At 41.0% G+C, this 23963-nt stretch overlaps 1 protein-coding gene across 2 annotated transcripts in view; it reads right to left on the reverse strand.

Moving 5' to 3' along the window:
* Nucleotides 1–1052: 1052 nt before the first annotated feature.
* Nucleotides 1053–23963, reverse strand: part of KLHL14 (kelch like family member 14) — a 61250-nt gene continuing 38339 nt past the window's right edge. For both annotated transcript variants that reach the window (XM_065668191.1, XM_065668192.1), the window contains exons 4-10: nt 17667–17756; nt 13119–13197; nt 7385–7575; nt 7052–7210; nt 4255–4412; nt 3097–3793; nt 1053–1262 (exon numbers count right to left, since the gene is read on the reverse strand). In XM_065668191.1, the coding sequence (XP_065524263.1) occupies nt 3653–3793; nt 4255–4412; nt 7052–7210; nt 7385–7575; nt 13119–13197; nt 17667–17756 (818 nt within the window). In that variant the 3' untranslated portion in view covers nt 1053–1262; nt 3097–3652. The remainder of the gene's footprint in view (nt 1263–3096; nt 3794–4254; nt 4413–7051; nt 7211–7384; nt 7576–13118; nt 13198–17666; nt 17757–23963) is intronic.

Raw genomic sequence — 23963 nt, forward strand, 5'->3', positions numbered from 1 at the left:
AAGGCTGCTATGAGGTCTCTTTGCCTTCATTATTCCAGCCCTTACTTTCTCTGTGCCCTTATTCCACAAGAACTTCACACTTTCTGCTCTTGCAGGCTCTCCTTTTCTGTTTTTCCTTTCATTCTTACCTCTTCTTTCTCACTTCATACCCTTCCTTTCTAAATGATATCTGTCCACTGCTCCTACCTTCTCCTACATTACTTTTAAAAAGATATGCATCAGTCTCTCCCTTCGTTTCTCTTCTGCACTAAACTCATTAATGAAACAGTTCTTCATTGTGCTATGTTACCATAGTTGCTGCTGGCTCGCCTTTCCCTTTTTCATAAAAGATTTGAACAGACTGATCCCCTCTTGTTAGACCAGACTTTCATTGCGCCCTCATCCCACCCCCAGCACAGCTCACACTTGCTGTAAGGACTGCCTTTTTGTTTGCTCAGGGCACTCACTGGGTTTGCGTAAGAAGACTTGTCCCTGAGAAAGGTTCATAGGCATGAATGAATAACGAATACATGTAGCACAGTAACTGGTATCGATAATGATTCTGCTTCCTGGTAAAACCCCTGCCTTTACCTGCCAATACCTCTTGTCCCAACTCCACTACTTTTCATTCGTGCTAGCACTTCCCCTCCAAGAACAGAAGTACCTATAGGTAGAAGGCTATCTCCATAGGAGGGACATTTTGAAGAGGGAAGAAATGACCCCAACGAGCATTAAATTCCCCAAAATAAGACTATATTTAGTGGAGCGATGTCCTTTTCACTTACCTTACCATGGGACAGAGGAAGGCACAAAGCAGTGTGAGGCAGGCACAAAGCAGTGTGAGGCAGAGGCATTCCTAAGTTGTTTCATCGCATCCGTAGGCTTCTGAGGTCAGACCCTGCCTGCAGGCACCCAGGTGGGGCTTTCCCTGCTGGAAGCACAGGCCAGGCATGGGCGCTCAGAGGTAGACTCTTAACTCCCTACATTTTACTGCGTCACTGCATTTACAAGTGCTGGAGAACAATGAGGCTGTTATGGATGGCCACGAAACAAAAGAAGATTACACATCTACATGATAAAAAAAGTTCCAAAGAATTTAATGTAGATATTATTTATACATACACTTTATAAGTAGGAATATGGCAGACAGTTGAATTAGTACATAAAGTTTTATTTAAAGTTTCCCCCCTACAAGCAAGCTTCATTTACACAGTCTAGTACTGTACAAAATTTACATTCTTTGTGTGACTTATTCAGTTAGCACTTTCCTCGGTCATGCCTTCCTGAAAGATAAAAAGATTTACATATAGTCCTCATAAATCTTTAAATTATCTTGGTAAAAAAAAAAAGAACCACTTGAAAGGACAACAAATATCCTTTAGAAATGGTACAGTTTAGTAGAGACAGGTGACAGTCAGTGTTTAATGGCAGACCTTATCCTGATCTTAAATGTCATTCAAGGTTTCTTCATTTAGTATCTTAACAGTTTCCTTTTTATATATATTTATATTTATATACCTTCAACAGGAAAGAAAGAAAAAAAAAGTCATGATTGCACCAAATATATTTTACAAGGGATCCCTTGGATCTGAACAATATAAATAAATACAAAACCAACTAAGATTGCACTATATAGTAGAAATGGATTGAGAGTTCAGGATATACACTCCACCTTTATGAGTTCCTTAGTGATGCTCACAGGAAAACTCCCCAATGGCACATTCAAATATTAGCATCTTCAGATAATTACTTTGTTTAAACAATTCTTTTCCAGGCGTGCAGCTGCCTCATCTATTGGGTTATTGCATTTGTATGGTATCAGTCTTCACTGCATTACTCTGACTTTACAACTGTGTAATTCTGCTGCAAGCAAGGGAGTTGCATTGCAATAAAACTGGACTGATGCCAGAGAGAGAGTCCCATGGTATTTGCCCTTCATGATTCATATTGCTCTCAAGCATCAATATATAGTATAATTTCTGTGTACATTCACCCTCTTTCTATTTTGCAAAGCAAATAATGATTCTTTTCTCCCATCTACTGCCTCTGCAGTAGAAACCAATCTCTCAGTAGTTGCCTGCTCCTTGCTCAATGCACTAGCATTAAGTCCTATAGTGGAAGATATATGCAGGCTTGAAAATGCAGGATCTGGGTCTCCTTTGCCCTTTACCTTGTGCAGATAATTATAACCAGGCAAATTAAATATTAGACTCTTAGCTGACATAAACCAAAGTATATCTACTGGCTTCAATGGAGCAGTGTCAGTTTATACTAGTGAAGAGGAGGGTCCTGAGGATAACGGATGCAGCACCAGTAAACCACAATGGAAGAGTTATGCATATACTTTACTGAGGTTTACATAATTATGGTAACTGCAAGGTGGTGAAGAACTGGGTTCAGATTTTGGCACTGCTTTTGCAAAGCCAGGACAGAAAGACATAAGCTTAAAACATAACAGAGCCTGACTTGTGCAAGCAACTATGAGTTCATGAAGCAAGTCCTAAATGCTACTGGTCCCAGGTGGTAACATTCTGAACTCACTTTGCAGTGTGTAAGTAATTACACAGGCTATAAGGCAGTGGAAAGTCTAGCCTCATATTACTTTGGATCAATAGTAAAAATCTTTCAGAGTACATTTTAAGATCAACCACACAGGAGTATTTTAACTACTTACCAGTGCCTCTCCAAAATTATGCATAATCATTTAAGAGTCCAAAGTAATACATTTACAGTTAAATGCAGTCGTCTTGTCTTTGGAAGCAACCAGCACGGATGATCATAACAGGTCAGTGAAAAGTAAGTAAAGGTTCCAATGCTTTGTTAAGTGATCATAGGAACAACTTACTTTACAAACTCTGAATTTAAGCTGTAGGATGAAACCTCTGTTATACTAATGGAAAAACAGCCATTCCATGTGATTTCAGTGAAATTACTCTGACTGTACACAAGTGTGATTAGAAGAATTTGATCCTAATCCCTAAACTGCTATTGCAAGAAGTGCTCTGTAAAGCATGGCTTTCACTGTAGTCTGCTTTCCGCTGCACTTACACATGGGGACTTTGAAGGCAGAGTGTATTAGTTGCAAAGCTGTGCAAAAACTGAATGATATTTCTTTACCTTTTATAATCTTCTGATGCTGTGTTGCTTGCAGAGCATGTGAAGTAGCTGTAGGTTAGGATTACAGAGGAGACAATTCTGCAATGCAGTGTGAGCTTTTCACTATCTGAATTCTGAAGCATTCATGAAAACAACATCCTCATGACTTCAACACAGACCACATGCAGGTAGATACAATGCACAATACTGATCTTGTCTCTTCAGGCTGCATTTGAACAGTTAGCCTTCATTTTTTTTTTTAAAGTTAAATTTGATGTGAGGAATATCTCTGCAGCAGGAAAAAGTTAAAATCAGTCTGAAATGGCAGTCTGTCAGCGTGTAATGTTCGGTGTGTTTTAGCTACTTGCTTCGTAAGACACCGGTGTCTATCTGAGATGGGACAACACTTGGTTTTTGTTTTCCTTTAGTTTGCTCCTAAAGCATTAAATATTGAATAAGGGGTCAATTATGGTAGCTTTTTTTTTTTTAACAGGAATCCTGTTCTAGTAAAATATTTACGTCACCCGTCATTATTTTCCCAAATGCAATCAGTGTTCGTGTCAGTGCTCATTGACTATCATTTGTTGTACGGTACGCAGGCTGGCAATACGACGGTTGAGCAAGCAGGTCCTGCAAGGGGCTCAGCAACATCTCCTTCTAGTTCTGTCCAAGTTCCTTTCTCAGGACTATAGCAAATGGTAGAAGATTTGTAGGCACCCTGTAATAGAACAAAAAGTCATACTAAATTAAATGTGGTTTTGGTAAAATCCAAGTCATGCATCGGCTTTCAAGATATTCAGAAGTGACTCCTGGTTTTGAGCTCTGATTTAGGAGCCCTTAAAGAGGTTTCATTTTCATATGGGCTAAGCACCCAGACTTTGCAAATCAGGCTCCTCTACAAGTGCCTTAGGGCTATAAGCATCAATCACTTTTGCCAAATGTAATCTGCTTCCTGTATTACTCCATATCAGTGAATACAGTCTGATAATAACCCGTCTAAATAGAAAAGCACAAAGGTGAAAAATACTCTATGTTCTCCAGAAGTTGAAAACCAAACAAAAACCTGCCCCTGCAGCTACCTCATCCCTCGTGTCCTCTCTGTCCCATCTGAGTAATATACAGACTGGCAGCAAGAACTCAGTAGGAATGGAAGGGTCACTTCAGAAAGCAGATACATACCATACTCCAGCTGTAGCCTCCTACGAGGTAAATACTGTCATCAAGGACTGCACAGCCAGGGCCACTGCGACCCTCCAGAATAGGAGTCTGCAGAATATTCCACTGGTCGCCTTTTGGATCGTAGCATTCCACAAGCATTACATCGAGATGGGAAAAACCTGGATGAGGCCATTGAGAAAAGAGTATGTGCATTATGGCATACTGATTTAATATTTGCTTTACTGTTAAATTTATTAAATTACAGTTACCATTATTAAATTTATAATATCATCGATAAGCTTTCTTCTAGAAAATACTGCCATATACATTTAAGCTATTTTCCATAACATTAATGTCTCATCATTTCAGTTCAAATAAATCTGTTGAAGGCTTTTACCATTAGTTCTACAGTCTTCTGCAAATCACAAGTACATGTAAGACATGAACAAATCAGGAAGTAACACCCAGTAATAACCTATCAATGATGCAAGCAGATTCAAGCAACATTCCTCTTCATCTATCAGCACTAATGCAAGTTTGAACATGTAGGAAAAGACTGTCCTGGTAGTCTTTCCAAAAGTCAGCAGATCTAATCTAATCAAAAGTCAACAGATTAAATCTTGCTCAGAAATCAACGTCTAAGGAATCAAGGCAGAGCTTAGACAACTGATGCTACTTGGTTACAGAGGGACAAGCTGCTTAGCATGACAGATACAATGTTCAGGACCAGTTTCAATTTTCAAGCTGATTTAAGGTGTATCCTAAGCACACAGCTGTGATGTGACAGTCTTTAAGACAACAGAAAGTGTACAAAAGATGGTCCCACCCTTCCCTGACAGACAAAAAATGGCTCCATGCAACTGCTGCTTTGTAGTCACCTAAGGGAAGATGGGTGTCTCAAGCTGCATCAATTAAGTGATCTGAACACAGACACAGAACACAGGAGTCCTGATTCCTGCTCCAGTATTTCAGCATTTCCCTATCGCACATTACCTTCATTATTAGAGCTCTGCAGTAAAATTATGGTTTTCTTAATATGCTGGGATGCTTTACTTGATGCTGCCATCTTCTCCATCAAGGTATGAGAGAAAAGAGAAGTTAGATTTTCTGGAGAAGGGCATTTGGTGATACTGATACTTCACAATTGTAAGAGTATTATTTATGTCAGGAATGAATAGTTATGATGAAATGATTTTTCATTGCTGTGAAGTTTTCAAGGGGCTACAGAAAAGCCACCACAGTGCGCCCAGAATCTGTCAAAAGCTCTGGAACAAACTGCAGCATGCACATGACTAGCTGCGGTGTGGTAAATGCACCGCTAACACTAGTATACAGATCCAGCTGCACAAAGGAGGACTTTGCCATGGAGCACTGCTGTTGCCCCGTCGTGAAGAATCCGTGGCATTTCATCTGCACTTTAGTCCACTCCCTCCTCCCTTTCCCTGCAGTTCCTCCTTTTGTTCTGCTGTACAGAAGAAACCAGTTTTCCAAAAAGCCGTTCTACTGGACAGCCAGAAGCCTGGATGTTAAATGCCTCTCACAACAGTGAGTAATTCATACATAACACAGGCGCCAAGGCCAACAGTTGCAGAGGCAAAAATGCAATGTTTATTAGGAGTTCCTTCTTTCCCAGAGGACGGTAGGTGAAACCGGGTGGAAGAAGAGAAGGCAGGACGGAAACAATTCAAGCCTATGCAAACCAAAGCACGTGCTTCAGCTGCAGGAGAGCTGTGACATGTTAACTTCTATTTTCCTAGCAGAAAAAGCCAGCACTGCAACCTCTACAGACTTTTAGGTGCACATTTGCAGGCAGCTTTTACCCCCTTCAGCCTGTAAGGTCCAGTCTAGGAACACCCATCACAACTGGTGGTAGGGAGCCCTGTACCTGGGAAAATTTCCATCTGAGACGTTCCCTACATGCTCCACAGGCACTGGGATCTTCCAAGCGGCAAGTAGCTGCAGAGGCTCCTGGGGACTCAGGTGCCAGTCATCCAGGCACATGGCCTGGTGCTACTGGCATTTAACATCACTTTTTCTTTCGCATTACAATTTCCTCTTTTGTTGTTGTGAGGCTTTTTTTTTACTTTTTTTCCAAGAAAGGAGAACAAAATAAAACGTTGAATATAAACTGTCAAATACTGTCACGGGACATAGGAGCAGGAGCTGTGCTTTTTGTCTAAGTGGCTGGATTAAGCAGAATCTCTTTAGCAGTAATAGCAACGGCATGTAGGTATTAAGACAGAAATAGCAGATGCCTAAGCAGTAGTTATTTTATTATGAGCCCTTTTCAAAAGGTGAGAAAAAGCGGCCTCTGAAAAGAATTATAATTCACAAGCTACATTTAATACTAAAAAGGGATCTAAAGAGCCTAGTCCTAATATTTAATGGCTAGAGGGTTTTTTTCTCTCTCTCTCCTCATTAAATCAGGAGCTTGTTTTTGTGTGGTGCTCTGAATAAAGCTCTCTCTAACTGCGCATTTTGGAAAATGATTTACAGAGGAAAATATTGCTGGTACTTTCGGGTCAAAGAATAATCTGTTTGTTTCATTGAATTCTTGGTAATGACAAATTGTCCATGCCTTTGAGTAATGGAAGCTCCCATTTTTATTATCTAAAGCATTCATTACTCATATATTTAATGTAGTGTTATAATTTTAAAATAATTTGCATAAAATATTTCTACAAAATTGCTGGCTCAAGTGTCCTGTTCAATTGTGTTGCCTGTTTTATAATGTACCTAACAATGACTGTCTAACACAAATATTCTTTATCAGGAGATGGTGGACATCGAAATGCTTTTTCTCTATTAAAAATGTGACCTTTCAAATGGTTTCCTCCGATTGCATACAGTCGGTCATTCATTACAGCCAAAGTGTGGATTGCTCGCTTTGTGTTCATGTCCTGTTTTCGGGCCCAGACGTCCATCACGGGGTCATAGCAGTACAGCCAGGGGACATACTCTCCATTGTGAACACCTCCTGCAAAACAAATATACATCTGTTAATTAATAATTACGTAGAGACATTGTGCTGCAGCAGGAATTTAGCTCTATGTTTTGGGGTTCTGGGGCTTTTTTGGTGGTGGTGGTGGTGGCGGTGGTTTTGGTTTGTATTATTTTTTGTTGTATAGCAGGAATTATAAAAGACACTGGCCTGAAATATATATTTTGCCATTGTGCACAGCTCCTGCGTGGGCTGCCAAAGGCTGAGGTAAGGAGGACACGTAACGCCACTCATTCGTCTCCAGGTTGTAGCACTCCACGCTGGACAAATAGCCAGTTTCGTTTCTCCCACCGATTACGTACAAGTTCTTGTCAAGGCGACAGGCATAGAAACTGGCTCTCCTGGAGGATAGGGCAAAACAAAACAAAACAAGCCAACAACAAACCAATTAGCCACATCAACCACTTTATTTCTCCTCTCCAGCTGACTCCCTGAACTAAGGTAGTAGAAGTGTCATGCTTACTGCTATCCTAGAGACTGTGGCTGCTTTGCTAATCAAATAGCATGCTCCACATCAAATAAATACTTAATTGGTGGTGGCTAAACAATTAACCATGCATAGACCTGGCAGAAAATAGCCCTTTTCAAAGCTGCTTGTTGCTTTTTCACACCCATGAAAGATAAAAAGTTGCTCATTAATGTTTGGGGCATTACCTTGTAAGGGATGTAACAACTCAGTAAGACAAAGTGAAAAATGAGGTGGATAATGTAACAATAATAAATTATCTTGACATTCACTTTCTTTATGGTCCTTCAAGGGTCATTGTTCCCAATTTACTAAGAGAACCACATCATCAACATTTTTCTTCAATTATCATTTTTTTCTCCTTTCTGCGGTACTGTAAATAGAACAACTTTCCTTATGCTAGGCACAACATTACATTTCCACCCTTTAACCTGAAAGAAGTCTGTCTCCATCCAACTAACTCTGAGAAAAGTTTTAGCCACCTGCAATAAACAGCTCTAGTATGTCCCAACTCCTCCCCAGGCTTCCCTACAACCATTCTATGGCCAGATGAGCTAGCAAAGCCTGGTGTGCTGTGTCTCTAACCTGCCATCTACCCAGGCACATGTTCTGGAGGGTTTCTTTCAGTGAAGGCAGGAATAAGTTCTTTCTCCTTTACCCAGCTGCCTATTGTCACAAAGTCTATGATATGCTTTAATACTTGGGAGAAACTTCTCTCTTTACTAAATGTAGCTGAGACTGGCTGGAGTTGGAGGAGAGGTCAGGCAGACATGAAGACACAGCCATGGGAACAGTAGGGCTTGACGGGCATTCAGATCTGATGCAATGCTTCCTGCTTCTGGCCTTAGTTTTTGGATTGGTGCACACCAGAAAGGGCTCCTCACCAGCTGGGGTCACTGAGCACATCCTGTCTCTTTGCTTTCACCTTGCCTGCACATGGGCAGCTTGGACAGTGTGGAACAGCACCCCTTGTTGAGTGGGACTGGGAACACCACCACAGGGATAAAGCTACTTGAAACAAAGACTGAAGTAAGAGGACAGGAATACTGCTAAGTGCCTCCAGCTCAACTTACGAATTAAATAAGACCATTTAATTTATCTGTCAATGGGCAGATAGAAGCTGATGGCATATATTGCTCTGCATGGTCGGGCAGCAAATTGTGCATCTATGTTTTTATCCTGATTTTCTATGGAAACAAAGCTTATTTGATTACACTGTAAGTGTAGCCACGTCTGCCTGAGTGTTGTCTCCTCAACAAAAAACTGTTGGCTGATTTCACTCTAATTTGACAGAGGGTATAGGTGCTAGAGGCAATCAAGTGCCTATACGCTTCCTGAGAGTATGTGACAGGCCAGAGGCAAGACAGCCCACAGAGGCCCAAAAACAGGAAAAGATGTGGACGCCACAACCTATTAGACATCAGAGAGCCTGCATGGGAAGGGACATGTTCTCCAACCCTCCCATGTCCTGAAGCCACAAACCCACAGGGTGCCCGTTATCAATCCTTTGGGTGCTCATGCATCCACTTGTCTGTCCTTGCGCACCTCTTCTGGTGAACCCATTAACAAGCTGCTCTCAGTGTGTCCTTAGCTCAGGTTTAATAAGCAGAGGTAGGTACAACTGCAGGCATTATCCTCTCAACTAGGATTTCACTGACATTATTCTGAATGTGTACTCCTGATTTCATCCACACAGTGTCACTATAAGGAGCAAAAATGAAAGCGTCAGCGCTTCACTCTTCTGCCTGGATGTGAATATTCCCTCTACAGCTCCTGTCACAAATATTTTAAGCTTCTGCTTCTTCACTTTTCAATGATACAGTGTGTAAGGGGCATGCTGGTAGATGATGACTTTTTAAACTGCTGTAAAATATGATTCAGATTAATACAGCAATCTTTACACGACAGCTTTCCCCACTAAACTGGGAAGACACTATCCATTCGAATCAGGTAACTGAAATGTACCTCAGGATCTGAATGTGGACAATAAGACAATTATTTTGTGGTTTTCTTCAGGATTTGCACGTACTCAACATTCACAGAGCTCTGAAATGCTTCTCCTTCACACCCCTTCACTCAATACTTTGCCTAAGTATACACATATAAAACAGAAGAATTTCTTTCTGATTTCCTGAGATGGTGAATTTATGCCGTGAAACAAGAAATACAACTGCCAGTCTGGGGTTTAAAACGAACCAGTGCTATTACTGATCCCACGATATCTGGACTGGTTTCAGTCACTTCTAGAAGTGACTTTGCTTTTTAAAAATGAAAGTAACCTTGATAAGGGTTAACATTACCATTGTTAAAGTCAAAGCCTAAAGTGAAATGTGAAATTGTTTTATCTCTCTTTCTGCAACTATTTTTCTCAGTTCACTTGGCCTCAGTGAAGATGCTGACCTGCTCACTTCCACTTGTGCTTTTTCAGGTCCTGCCATGACACCGTGCTTTTTGCTGGTCTTTAAACAAAAAGCTTTTAACTTGGAATGTAAGAAAAGAGATGTTTTAAATGTTATTACGTTCCATACACCTTTTCCAGGTCTGGGCTGAGCTGGAAAGATGCAACAGTATTGACTAAGGTGTCCAGCCGAGGCTCATGCCACAAGTTCAGACACATCTGCTACAAAGACCAGTGGGCATGCTGGTCTAACTAAACTGCTCTCCAAAAAGCATCCTATTGTTACTGCAATGTCAGGCATATGTGCATTTTGAAAGCTTATGAGTCACTTGCTGCTTCTCTAAACAATGCACACCTGAAAACAGTACATACTTTTCAAAAGCATATATTTTTGTCATGTTCTTCAGATGAAAAGAAACCAAATTTGGCTCTAAAGAAAATACACCGATGGCTCTGAATCCATAACAGGATTAGACTTTTCTTTATAGCTCGCACAGTAAAATCAATCAGATATGGATTTTTGCATATGAGATAAAAGTTTACTCATCAAATATTTCATACAGATTTTCAACTTGAGAAGATACTGCCTGCTACCTGGCAGTCATTTCAAAGGAGCTATTACAGTCTGTCCCGTCAATTATTCTCAGACTAAAACTCCTAAGTAGGTTTTGACTTGATGGACCATAATGACTCAGAAAACCCCATTAAACAGTCTGTCTTGTCAATGGTGCCTGCATTATGCCAGCAGAGACAGGGCACGACCCCGTACTCCTGGGAGGGGCGGGGAATAGCCTGTTGACTTTAATGGGAATTCCATCTGTCTAAAGGAGCTGGGAAACTGCATAGAGCTCTCTCATTTGTATGATCTTCCAAAAACTGGGCCAGACCCTACCTCTAAAAGCTGCAACAACTCTGAGGAAGTCATTAGAGATGAGCAAATAAACCATTAAAAACATTTTAGAAAGTGTTTAGAAAGATTTGAAAATCCCTGTTTTCCAACAATACCCCAATGCTCAGGAATGTTTAATGAAAAATAACGGGTAAGCCTATGAGTTATGTATCCTGAACAAAAGAGGTGACAATTAATGTTGTCATAGTAAAGCCACTTGCAGAGGGAACTATGTGTGAGTGGACCATTACATTTAAATAACACTGTGAGGAGCTGAGATGCTAATACATCACAGTTTATTACCGGGCAGCTGCTAAGCAATCACAATGCACAGCAGAGTTTCTGACTCTTGGCTGAAGGCAGCAGCTTCCACCAGAGCACAAGGCAAGTCATATTCCATACCGGTGATTATAAACTCATTTTCTAGTGAAGCTGGCCACAGTGGCTGTGGTAAAACTCCTACTTGTCTGCTTTCTCCAGCTCTCAACTGTCTACTTCTGCCTTCTGAGCTTTGTCAGCCAAATAAACCCAACCATTCAGCCAGCTGCATGTGCTCCTCAGGAGTTTTGCTTACAGATACCCAGAAGGCCTAATTAGGACACAGATTAGGCTCCAGCAAATTGCTTCAGGCTCTGTACAAATACCAGTCAGCCTCCACGTTCACTGAGGATGACTTGCGCAGTGATGCACAATCTCACACATCCCTCCTGTCCCCCCTGTGCCAGCACCTGAGTCAGCTGTGACTCAGTCTGAGGACCTGAACCAGAGGGGAAGACATCCCCCTGTTTTAAGGTAAATAACCCACTCGTAGGGTTATCCCATAGTGCTGTCAGCAATTAGGGAGAAGGTTGGGTGCTGCTAAATCAGGAGCACCTCTTTAGCTAAAGCACTAGCTCTATTAACAACTAAAAAAGAAAAAGGAATTTCAGGAAATAATTTTAAAAGGATGATGTTATTAACAAAGCCAGAGACTATAATGAACTGCGATGCAATTTTTTATCTCTATATGGCTAATTTTATCAGCTCACTCAGCTCCAACAGGGAACTTATTCAGATCTGTTCCATTTGCTCCTTTTCATGCACTGGTACAGTATTTTTCTGTGACAAGCATCGCCCGTGGTTCTGTATGCGGACTTAGGTCAATCAAACTGAATCCTGAACAAAGGTCCTTCAAAAACTCGACAGACTGATATTTTACCTCTGGAAACTGAAAAGACATCCACATATCTCATAATACAAACCTTGAATCACAAGGTTGCGCTGAGTTCAATACATTTATGACTGCCAAACATCTTGACACTGGACAGCCAATAGAAAAAGAACTGTAATACTGACAGGACATGGAACAAGGAACGTGTCTTAGGAAGACACAGCGAGATCTCTTGTACATTGGATCCCTAAGAACATGGGTGTTGAACTGAAGGATAGACACTGAATGCTTTTCATGTCACATTGTAACTTTGGATCTTCTGCCTTTGAGGGTCTTCTTACAGAACATGCATCATTCAGTTCAGGTTCAGGGGACTTTTTTCCTGCCAGGGTAGGGTTTGGGAACCAGAGTTAAGTTTATGCCATCTTTACAGGCCACTGCTCAAGTCCACATGCACCTCTGCAGACTGATTTATATGCATTAACTGACAGTAACTTCACTCAAAGACCACCTAGGATCAAGAGTCTTCTGACAAGGGAAGACATGTTCAGGAGAGCTTTTCATGGCTGGCGTGAGGAAACAGGATGGAGTCAACATATAAAGGTTTCAGTTCCCTGTAAGACATCTGGCTATAATTACTGCTTGTTTACTGCAAACTCAGCATGACACTTCAGTCAGGGAACATGACAGGACACTATGGAGACTTCAGAAAAATCCTTCAGACCATACTCAGGCAACCAGTAATTGCACACAGTCCATGGTTATTTTGCATGAGTTAGCACTGCAGGGTTTGGCATCTGGAGTTCTGAACTTGGAAAGTTTAAAAAAATTAGGAGACAAATGGGATGCAACTGCATGCTGCAGTTTTATCTCAGTATTTTCAATGCTTCTGTAGGCCTCCTTATGCCCAGAACTAAGCCAAACTTCAGCTGCTCTTAGGATGATAAAACATACATTGAAAAACACATAGCAGGTTTTTACCTCTCTTGCATGGGTGGAAGTTGTATCCAGCTGTTAAACCTGGGATCGTATCGGCTAACAAAGTTTGTACTGTGTTTCCCTGTAAAGATAGATTATTTTGACACTCAACTGTTTGTTTCATGTATTTAACATCATGATTGTAATATATATTACATATACTTCACAAGTTGAAAGCTTTTATGAAGGGGTCCCCCTTTTACAACAATGTATGATTACACTATGTGTACAGTAATAATTCAACAAATGGGGCACTGCAAGGTTTGAATTAGCAATTCCTAGCAGTAAAAGCAGACAGAGATTATTCTTGCTCTCTGTAATAAGATCTTGAAAATGTGTATTTAAATTTACTTATAGATGCTGTGGTACTTTCACAGCCACAGTAAAGCACAGCACTAAACAAAATCACTGCCCCAAAGAAGGCATCCCCATGGTATTTCTATGACTAGAGTGTTTTGTGTCAGATAAAAAGATCAAAGGGAGAACATCTGCTTTTCTTTCTCCTCACATCATCTTTATGTGGAAAATTGTAAAAAAGCATTGTGCAAATAACCAGGAGCTGCATAAGCCATCAGCATGGGGTATGCAGTGTTTGCACTAGATGGTTTATTCTACCATGTACTTTCAGTGTAAGTTAGAAGGAATTACACATGTGCATCCAAGAGGGAATACATTCTTAAGAGTTTTATTCCAAGTGTGTTAGCTAAAATATGAAACATGAGCAACACACACCAGCTAACTAGCTTATCCCTGCTGTCAAGCCTAAGAACTGTGTTCACGTCTTCACGATATTAAGATTTCACCTTATTTTACATGCAGATTGACATCAAAGCAAGAAAACTGAAGCAAGAGAGTGTACGGCAATTTCCTGTAACACCTGAGACTTCAACAGATGAGGATCTCGGAAACAGAAACCTTTGTTTATGTACGTGTGACTAAAAAATTGAATTAGAGGCTTCACAGACCAGCAGAATAACGCGACTGCGTATGTCACAGTTCTATAAATGGTCACTGGGTATTCTACAAGGTGAATATTTTTGCATTGGACAAGCCTCTGTAGGACTGGCTCGCTTTGCTTGTTTCATTCCACACTTACTTCAGCATGTGTAAACAGACCATCAAGATCGTCGAGAAGAATAATGATACAGCTAGAATTTATATTCATAATAATTTAAGATCATGTTCTACATGAAAACAGAGGAAGAAACCATGTTGACCACTCCGTCTGGAAGCAAACTCATTCCCTCGCTATGTTACAAGCAAGTTCTACATGAGAAGGGTAAAGCAGAAGACTGATAAATAATGCAGCATTTCCCTTCAAATGCAGCGAGGTGCCTAATGAGGACCAAAGCCCTTTATGCTGAGCACCACTCAAACACATCTCAAGACACAGGAGGAGATCCCTATACACTAAGGGTAACTGGTCATTTTGCCACTGTGCTTAGTGAAGCGAGGCTCTGGGCTTGGTCTCTATCTGAATTCCTTTAGTCTAAACAGACAATTTACAGAGGCACCGAGAGCTATAGATTGAATAAATAGTAAAGCAGTAACAGTAGGTTATCTAACTGGCTCTAGGTCTTACTATTTAGAACATTTATTAACCTATTTCTGTTTCAAAAAGCAGGATTTCAAAGCAATGTAAGTACTGATCAAATGTCTGGACTTCTAGCAGAGGTTTTATTGCTGCCATAGTCACTACATCTTTCAGAGTTACTGAGGACTTCAGTGGTCACTGGCTGTATAGCAGCTTTTTAATTTCTGTGATACAAACCTATGATTTGGGGACCTTGGCCTCCTAACATAATGCGTCATGCACATATTCACTACCAACAATGTATGTAGAAGATTGTATAATGCAGGGTAGAAAGAGAAGGGTTCAGTGAGCCTAGAGTGGGAAGTAACACAGGATATGGTTATGGTCACTTTATAAGAAAGGACATGAAATCAAACTAGGACAGGCACAAAAAAGAGCTACTATGGCAACAGGAAGATCAGAAAGTTTACCTTATGGCAGGAGACAAAGAACTTGGCTTGTTGCGCCTAGGAAAACAAAAGCTGAAAGGGCATAGGAGTGTCACCTGTAATGCATTAGAGGAACAAATCTCCAGCAGGCGAAACGCTGTTAAGCTAAAGGCCAACTTTGGCATGAGAACAAGGTGATTTAGACGCTCAAAGAATATGTTTCACTGGAAATTAGAATAAGCTTCCCAGTCATTTAGAGCAACTGGATTCTGTAACAGTTTTCCAATAGGAGTAGTGGGAGCTAAAAATTCATCTGCTTTTTTAATGTATCTTAGAATATTTACAAAATGGGGCCTTATGATGCCTGTGATGGCAGGATAAGGACTCGATGACCTACTTAAGCTGCCTGGTGTAACTAGTCTGACTCCAGTTTAGCTTTGAAATTCAGTTTGAAAAAGAACTGTATCTATTATTTTGCCTTGCTCATCAGTCAGGAGGTTACAGACGTTAGGAAGCACCTGTCAGAACACAGAAACTGTGACAAGTGATCAGCAATCAGCAGTAGCAAAGCGGGATGATGGGACAAAAGGAGGTAGATGCTGCTCTCTGCTTTCTACAGGAAGGTCTTTGCAGCCATGCCAGAAGCTGATAGGCTCTGAAGGCTATGAAAGCTGGTCTTAAATCCATGCCTGTGTTCTGCAAGCTGCTCTCATCAGTGTTTACTCATGCGGCGATCCCTTGTGACTGGAAAGGCGTAGCCACAGGAGGATGTGAAAAAGTGAGAAAAAATATCTCCCACGCTCTCTAGGTTGTCACAAAGTCACAGGAGCAGCATGGAGGGGGCATGGACATTTCTCAGGGCTCATCCAGCTTCCCAAGAGTCTGCCAGTCTGATGGCTAAGGAAATGTATGGCGCTGCTTCCCCCATCTCAAGGATATTTCTTTCCACTGGAAAAACACCTGGCACATTCTCATTCAAATTGAAACCCTTGGAATGCTCTGGCAAGGCAGTTCCAGTGAGGTTCATCTGAAGCCCCTTCTGTGCTATGAGGATAACAGGCAAGAGCCTTTACACAAATTCAAGCAGGTATGTGTGAGCAGTTCCCATGTAGCTGCATAATTAGAGCAAATCAGTTTCAAGAAAGAACTAGCCCAACAACAGGACAGGATTTATGATTTCAGGTTGACTTTTTGTGACACGTAAGATCCATTTCTCAGAGTAAATTCATAAAGAGATCAGTATCAGCAATGATCCTACCTCTATCATTCCTATCTTTTCTACAGAAAAATCACATACTGGTATTCACAGAACACGGAAGCTGTCTCTGCAACATCTTCAGCTCAGGAGTGGATCTGGGCGACCATCTCACAAACAGCCGTGCTTGACTCCTATTTCAAATGCAGGATATGTACTCGGTCTAACACCTCTCTATCACCTTGTGACTCAGTTTCCACATCTTTAAATTGTGCACAGTTATACTTCTTTTATCCTTCGTGTGACATGGCTGTTTAATTATAAACTGCCTGGAACAACCTCTTATTATCTATATGCCTACCACCAAGCACAACAGGGGCCCTCAGTTGTTGGATGTAGCTGATGGTCCTAATAATAATTGTCATTAATGATACCATGCTATCTCCTGTTTAATATAAAGGAGATTCTACAATAGAACTAAAGGGCTCTTCTCCTAAGAAATTCAGGGATAATTTTAACTATACTGGAAATGTGCTTATAGGGTGGACTAGATTGTTTGTCTCAGGTTTTAGGAAGTGAACAGATGTAACAATTTTCTATAATTTGGTTTAGTGCAGATGCTGAAGTGGGGCATTCACAATAAAATATATGCAGTATATGTAATTTCAGCTGGATCCTCTGGTGTTTTAAAGTAAAAATGTGTACCTGCAAGCTGTTTTATGGTTTCTCAGTCATAATTATCTCTGTTACACAGACTGCTACAACTACAACTCTTTCTTCGTGTGCAAGCTTTTTAACAATGTCTTGACAATTTTGTGAATTTTGCAAGGCATGGTATTCTCCTTTTGCTTTGCTCAGAAGCCTGTTAAATTGTTTAATTTCTCTTTGCGGTAAATTTATGAAGTAATCAAATCAAAGAAGGTAGCAGCAGATAATCTATATGAGAAGCTCTTGCACAAGACTAAAAAAAGGACCAGTTTAAGAATCTCAGAGTCTAGATAATTAACACATTAACAACTTGAGCTGCGAGTATCTTGTTTGACAATAGGAAAGAAGCATTCATCTACTGCAATTGCATTATTATATTATGACTAGAAGGAGACTGGAAATGAAGGTTAAAATTCTTAACAGCTGCTGCCTGGTGCATGCACTTGAAAGAGTCTGTTCTGCTGCCCGTGGCATTTCTCAAGGGATGTGGGAGCTGATGAATGACGGAGATACTAATGCTAAAGTACCAGATATTTTTTACATTAATATCTAAAAGTAGCCTTTATTAGGTTCAACAATTAGGCTGAAGGTCCTCAAAATCCCTTGCTAGTGACTACATTTGCTGACCTGACAGACAGACACAGGAGGGCAGACGCTGCCTCAGCCTTTTAATATTCTATACATACCGTTAGGGTTCCATTGGTCTTCTCCTCCCAGCACGAATAAGAAGTTTTCCACTTCCACAACACAGTGATGGGCACTGTTATATGGCATAACTGCAAGAAAAGCAAGAATTCTTTGTCAGCTCAGGGCACCAATTCCATCAAATATTTCCAAAGGTACAAAATACAACCCTGAGATTACTTCTGTATGAAATAATAGAGGAATGCATCACCCCAAGCATGTATGTCCACTGACTTAGCAGCAGACGAAGCCACTTGTTAGTAATCTTACATTATTCAATCTTGCAAATGATTAAGGAAAAAAGCTGGAATTCTGGTCCCTCAGTGCCCTCCTTCCCCCACCCAAGTGCCGTAAATGCTGTTCCAAAAACAACTTGCAAAAAAGGGTGAAGTTGCCTGAAATTTCCCTGAAAATAAGCAGATGCTAGGAATCCTAGTAGGCTAGGAAACATTAAAAACACCCTCAGCCCAGCTTTGTTCTGCTGCGAATGTTTCCAGAAGAAGAGTCAGTATGTTCAGTAGCTTTCTATTGCACAGCAATGAACAAGCTGCATTTCCATACAGTTTTAAGTTTTTAAATTAAGGTCCTGCTGATTTAATGCCTTTTCCAAATGTATACGCTTAATTTCCTGTACAATGTCATTAGCAGCACAATCACACATTTTCTATTCATCTAATCAGGAAGCCCTTTGTTAACAAAGATCAAAACTGTGGCATTAGGTTTACAGTATCTGTTTTTTGGGGAGGTGTCGCAATTACTATGGACCAACTACAGTCACAACAATCCATTTTTTTTAAATTTACATTTTCCACTGCAAATGGACATAAAATAAGGGCAAAAATAAGGACATAATATACGCATATTATTGTGGTGTGCTATACGGCACTATTGTGATATTATGCGGTAAATGTAAACTTACACAGCATTACTTATCATACCACATAGAGTAGCTTTGGCCCAGTGACACCAGTAGGAAAAATGATGTCCTTGTTCAGCTCATCATATGGGCACCTTAAATCTAGGTGAGGACAAATGGGGAGGTGATGTGCATGTACAGGCAGGGAACTTATTGCTTGACACGGATCAACAGAGCACTTAGGAAACCAGTGCAGTGGGAAATCAATATGACTCAGGGCCAGCTCTTACTTTGTGCTCTTTTGCCAATGCCAGAAAAAAAAAAAGGAAAAAAGAGGCAGCCTATCTCACACTTGGATTATTTTGGGTGATATATCTCTCATTTCATTTGTTTTATTATCTTTTATTTTTCTCAGAATGCAGTTGTGCAGTATAGCATATGCAAATAATAATAAGAAGAAATACGCACAGCTTTGTTATTTAGGACACATTTTCTTAAAGATCAAGTAGGCTCATTTAAGCTTCTTACTGAAGTTTTTCCAAGGCAATGATGAATAAGTAAGGTATGGTTTTAGTTTCTGGTAAAGGTCGGATGTTGTTTTCATGGTGCTCTTACAAGTTACGTGAGTGAAACAGTTCTTAAATTGGGCAGTCAGGTACAGAGGAAGTTCATTAATTAAGGTTATTTGCTCCTAGTACACTTTATATAATTGGGAAGTAATCCTATACATAAGATTTAACACTACCTAGAGATTCCTACAGTGGGATGGAAGAATGAAAACATACTTTTGCTATCTTCTTATCGTATTTATCTTATTTTTTAACTGCAGACATCTTCCTATTTTAAAATCTCTCTCAAAACCCCAGCGTTTTCCTTGATTTGCAGATGCTTGTACTACACACTGAATTTCAGTCCCCCATGGGAAATTTGCTGTCTTCCTTAGATGATTTTCGGAACCCCTCCTTTCAGGAAGAGACTCCCCACGATCAGTCTGCAGGGGTTTACATAATCCAATGCTCTATTACAGTTTCCAGTTAGGTCCAAGCCTGTAGCTGTACCCTCAACCAGGCTCTTCTGCTGGTCAGTATGGAGAGATGTAGGCTTTGTCAAAAGAAGGGGCTACAGGCAGCACACGTGCATATTTTTCATGTTGTGTTTTCATTTTTGCAAATTTCATTTTTTCATTTTTGCAAACACTTTTGTTTATTTGTCCTCCATATTGACAGAAACAGGGCCAGCAGAGGAAGAATTATATTTTAAGTTTTTCTGCAGGTCTCATGCATAGAAACTACGCAGTAAGAGTCCCACACTTACGATGATAATTAGAATCATAGAATAGAATCATAGAATAGTTAGGGTTGGAAAGGACCTCAAGATCATCCAGTTCCAACCCCCCTGCCATGGGCAGGGACACCTCACACTAAACCATCCCACACAAGGCTTCATCCAACCTGGCCTTGAACACTGCCAGGGATGGAGCACTCACAACCTCCCTGGGCAACCGATTCCAGCGTCTCACCACCCTAACAGGAAAGAATTTCCTCCTTATATCCAATCTAAACTTCCCCTGTTTAAGTTTTAACCCGTTACCCCTTGTCCTGTCACTACAGTCCCTGACGAAGAGTCCCTCCCCAGCATCCCTATAGGCCCCCTTCAGGTACTGGGAGGCTGCTATGAGGTCTCCATGCAGCCTTCTCTTCTCCAGGCTGAACAGCCCCAACCTTCAAAACTAAGGGCTTAATCCTGGTTCCTACTTAACTTGATGGCAACATTCCCTCTGATACAGGTTTGGGCCAAAATGACTCAAACTACCATTCATAACTCACAGGAAAGCTAAAGGGAAGATTGCCTTGGAAAGGAAAGTAGTATTTGGGCTTCAGAAGGAAAGGTGACTGCAGTAAAACACTGCAGACCTTTACTGTGACCATTGTTTCTCACATTGCTCTGGGGAAAACTGTTCCTGGTCTCATGAATCTTCCCATGGGGCTGGAGGGAGCTGGGCAAACCACGGAGGATGGAGCAACAGTGGGGACATCTAAGAGGGAATTCTGACACTGAAATCGTGACATCACCAACACTGCAGTCTTTCTCCTTCACCATTTCCAGGACCCTCAGAATCCTGAGTTACACACAGAAATCAAAACTAAGGGAATGAATAGGGTTTTTTTACCACTGTAAACACCCCTTGAAAGCACCAGAGAACTTGTGCTTTAAAATGTTTCTTATGAACACACATCCATAAAGGACCTAGCTTTTTGTAGATGCAGTCAAAATTACATGGCAACAAGCATGCTAAATTTATTCTCTAGTAGGAACAATCTTCTCAAACTCACTGGGCTTGCCAGGGTGTAACAGGAAGAATTTGACCCATCACACACTGTGGCCAGGCTTTCACTAGTTTTATAGGAGCCTTTGTCTGCTGTTTTGCTTTAATAATGTGAAAATCTCATCTTCTCATTCCTCCATTTCAACTCAGTGGAACACCTGCCTGCCCCACAAAAAGGGTATTTGAAGAGAAGTTTGTACGCCACGCTCAAGCACAGCCCGGTGTGAGTTTTTAGCGTGTCAGTCAGTGAGTTAGAGGGAAAGGGTAAGGAGAAGCTAATCAGGATGAAATGAGATTAAAGGCTGTCTAATTTTACAGCAACTGTGATCCATCAGCCACTGTGAAAGTGACAGTGGAAATGAATGATGGAGACAGACAGGTGGGGCTGTACATTTCACTGATTTATCCTCAAATGCACTGGGCCTTATTTTATTGAGTGAACATGACCGCATTTATCATGACTGTCATCTAAACCCACTTCCCTCCATTTAAAAAGGTCACTTTACTAGGAGGGAGTAGGATAGAGGCACTTTCAAAACAGATTTAAAATTTAATAACACATGTTTATAAAACCCTGGGCAAGAATTCTCAACTTTATTAAAGACTGATTTAAAATGAAGGAGAAAACACTATTAAAAAGAGGAGAAAATGAAAACAAGCCATGGTCATCTGAGAAACACGCTTACTTACCAAGGTGATGAGTGCCAGAGAATTACGTGAGATGGACAGCTGTATACAGACTGGTTGGAGTGAGCAGAAACCATCTTTTCTAAACCCCTGCCCCTCACACACTTCCCAAAGCTTGGGAGTCCCATGGTTAACAAACTTCTGCTTTCCTGGACCAAGAGCACAAACGAGCCCAAGCAGCTGTACAGAAGACAACAGCCCCACCAGTCCCCTTCCTGTGCAATTTGTGTATGACTGGTAGTAGACCCTTGGTAAAGTGGGAGGTAATTTCTCCTGCACAGATTTGTAACGTGCGGAGTTTCTAGGTCAAAAGGAAATGGGTGATTTATACTTGAGAATGATCTGGAAGACAGTGGAGCCTAAGACTGCAGTGGTGTATGCTAAGAAATACTTCACAAACACCAGTGACATTGTGCAGAAGGTGACACTCTTGGATGCTCTTCAGATACAGATGCAGGTGGAACACACAGCAGCACTCTGAACACCAGGACAGCTGTCCCAAGCAAAAGCTTCTCACATATCCCAAACCTTAGCTAAGGAAAGGCACCAGATAGTGTTCTGGGATCTACTTTCAAAAACAGTCTACAGCTTATCGCCAAACACTCACGAAATCAACACTCCCAACCGTAATGCCTACGAGGTCACCCAGATGCAACGATGCTCCAAAGGCACCTCCAACTTTTGTATGGGGGTGACACTTAAAAAGCAATAGAGTGTGCTGTTTGTCTTACCCGGTTTTGCTTAGTTTCTGCCAAAAATTGCACATTTAGGAAACAGCATCTGGTTGTTCTCCATACATCAATCAAGGTGTCATCAGTTCCCCCTTCTCCTTACCTCTTCCCTTGTCTATCATCACTTCAACACTAACTAGAGCAGGGAAGAAGGGGGAACAGGAATGGCATTTCTCAAGACAAGAGGATGGATGAGCTCTGGTCCCAGGAGGCCTGAAAGCTGCGATACAGACCATAGCCGTTCCCTGCTCTGCTTTCAGAACCTACTCTTGAGTCTTCAAAGTTTAAAAAAAAAGCAACAAACCAATAAAAAAACCCAAAACCCCATAGATTTTTCACTTCCCTGAACTGTTCAGCTGCTTGGGATATAGCAGGTACTTTACGGAAAGCCAAGAAATCTCGTCCTCAGCTACTGCACAGCTTGAGCACAGCCCCTTCAAGACTCAGTACGCACCAAGAAGTCATGTTTATCATCTCTAATGACCTGTGCAGATGACGCAAGAGACAAGTGCATTTCCAGAACCAGGATGTCATTATCAGAGGACATATGGAGTCAATAACGACCTTCCACAATATTAACAGCCTCACCTGTCGGCTACATAATATTCAACTACTGCTATTTGAAAACTGGTTATTTCCACAGCTCTCCAGAGGGCAAAGTAATGTGAGAAGATGTCTCTTTCCAGTACAGAAGACACCTACAAACTCACTTCAGGAGACTGCGATTTGCTCATGGCAGAGATACAATATTAATTTAACTCCCAACCCCTTCTGCAAAATGCTGGCCAGACCACAGCTGGTCCAATTATTTCTTGAGAACAGAGTGTCAGATACTGTTCACCTTTCTTTGGTTCATACATCATTTGCAAGAAAACTATGCATTTATTACTGAATGTTACTTGTTACTGCTCACCAAGGAGGTTATATAAATAAACGCTAGGATTCCTCTGTGAATTGTTCACTTCAATTGTTTGTTATTTAATAACTGTGGGGAAAGACTGACCACAATAAGTATGGAATTCTTGCCTCAGTGAACACGGTGGGAGCTTTACCATTGACCTTAAAGGCAACAGGTTTTTCACCTACTGGTATTTTCTGCTCAAAAGATAATGAAACAAAGTCAAAAGAGAATAAGCAACAGTAGATGGCAAATACTTCTGTTAACATTCCTAAGGCCAAACTGCACCCTGTCACCTCAAATTCAAGCAAATACGTGTAAAGTCTTTTTTCTGGTAACACACCAATGACAACCTTGAGTCTGAGCTCAACTCAGTGGGAAGCCTAGGACAAGCCAACAGCAGTGACCATAAGCAGAAAATCTTAACATGAAGTACTGTGCCTTGAAGTCACCTTTAACAAATAACTGACATAGCCCTGGTCCAGCTGTGCCACAGAGAACTCTATCAGCTCAGCTAGAAACTACACAACCTCTTCATCCCCGTGGCAGTTTTGTGGCCACTCTGTTCAAGCCATCACAGGCAGGATGAGCACAGGGCAGCTGAGTTCATCTAGGGGACAGTCCCTACTTCAACTGATGCTGCAGGTAAGTAAAGGTAATACCATCTCAAACCCACCCTCTATTCAAGAAAACGTAAGCACTAAGAAAGAGTTATCTGAGCAAATGAAAGTCCTTGTAAAAATTCACAACACAGTGAACAGTATTCATATAATTAAGATATTTCATATGAATTATTTCACA

This window comes from Lathamus discolor, chromosome 2 (genome assembly GCF_037157495.1).
Source record: "Lathamus discolor isolate bLatDis1 chromosome 2, bLatDis1.hap1, whole genome shotgun sequence".
NCBI classification, from domain to species: domain Eukaryota; kingdom Metazoa; phylum Chordata; class Aves; order Psittaciformes; family Psittacidae; genus Lathamus; species Lathamus discolor.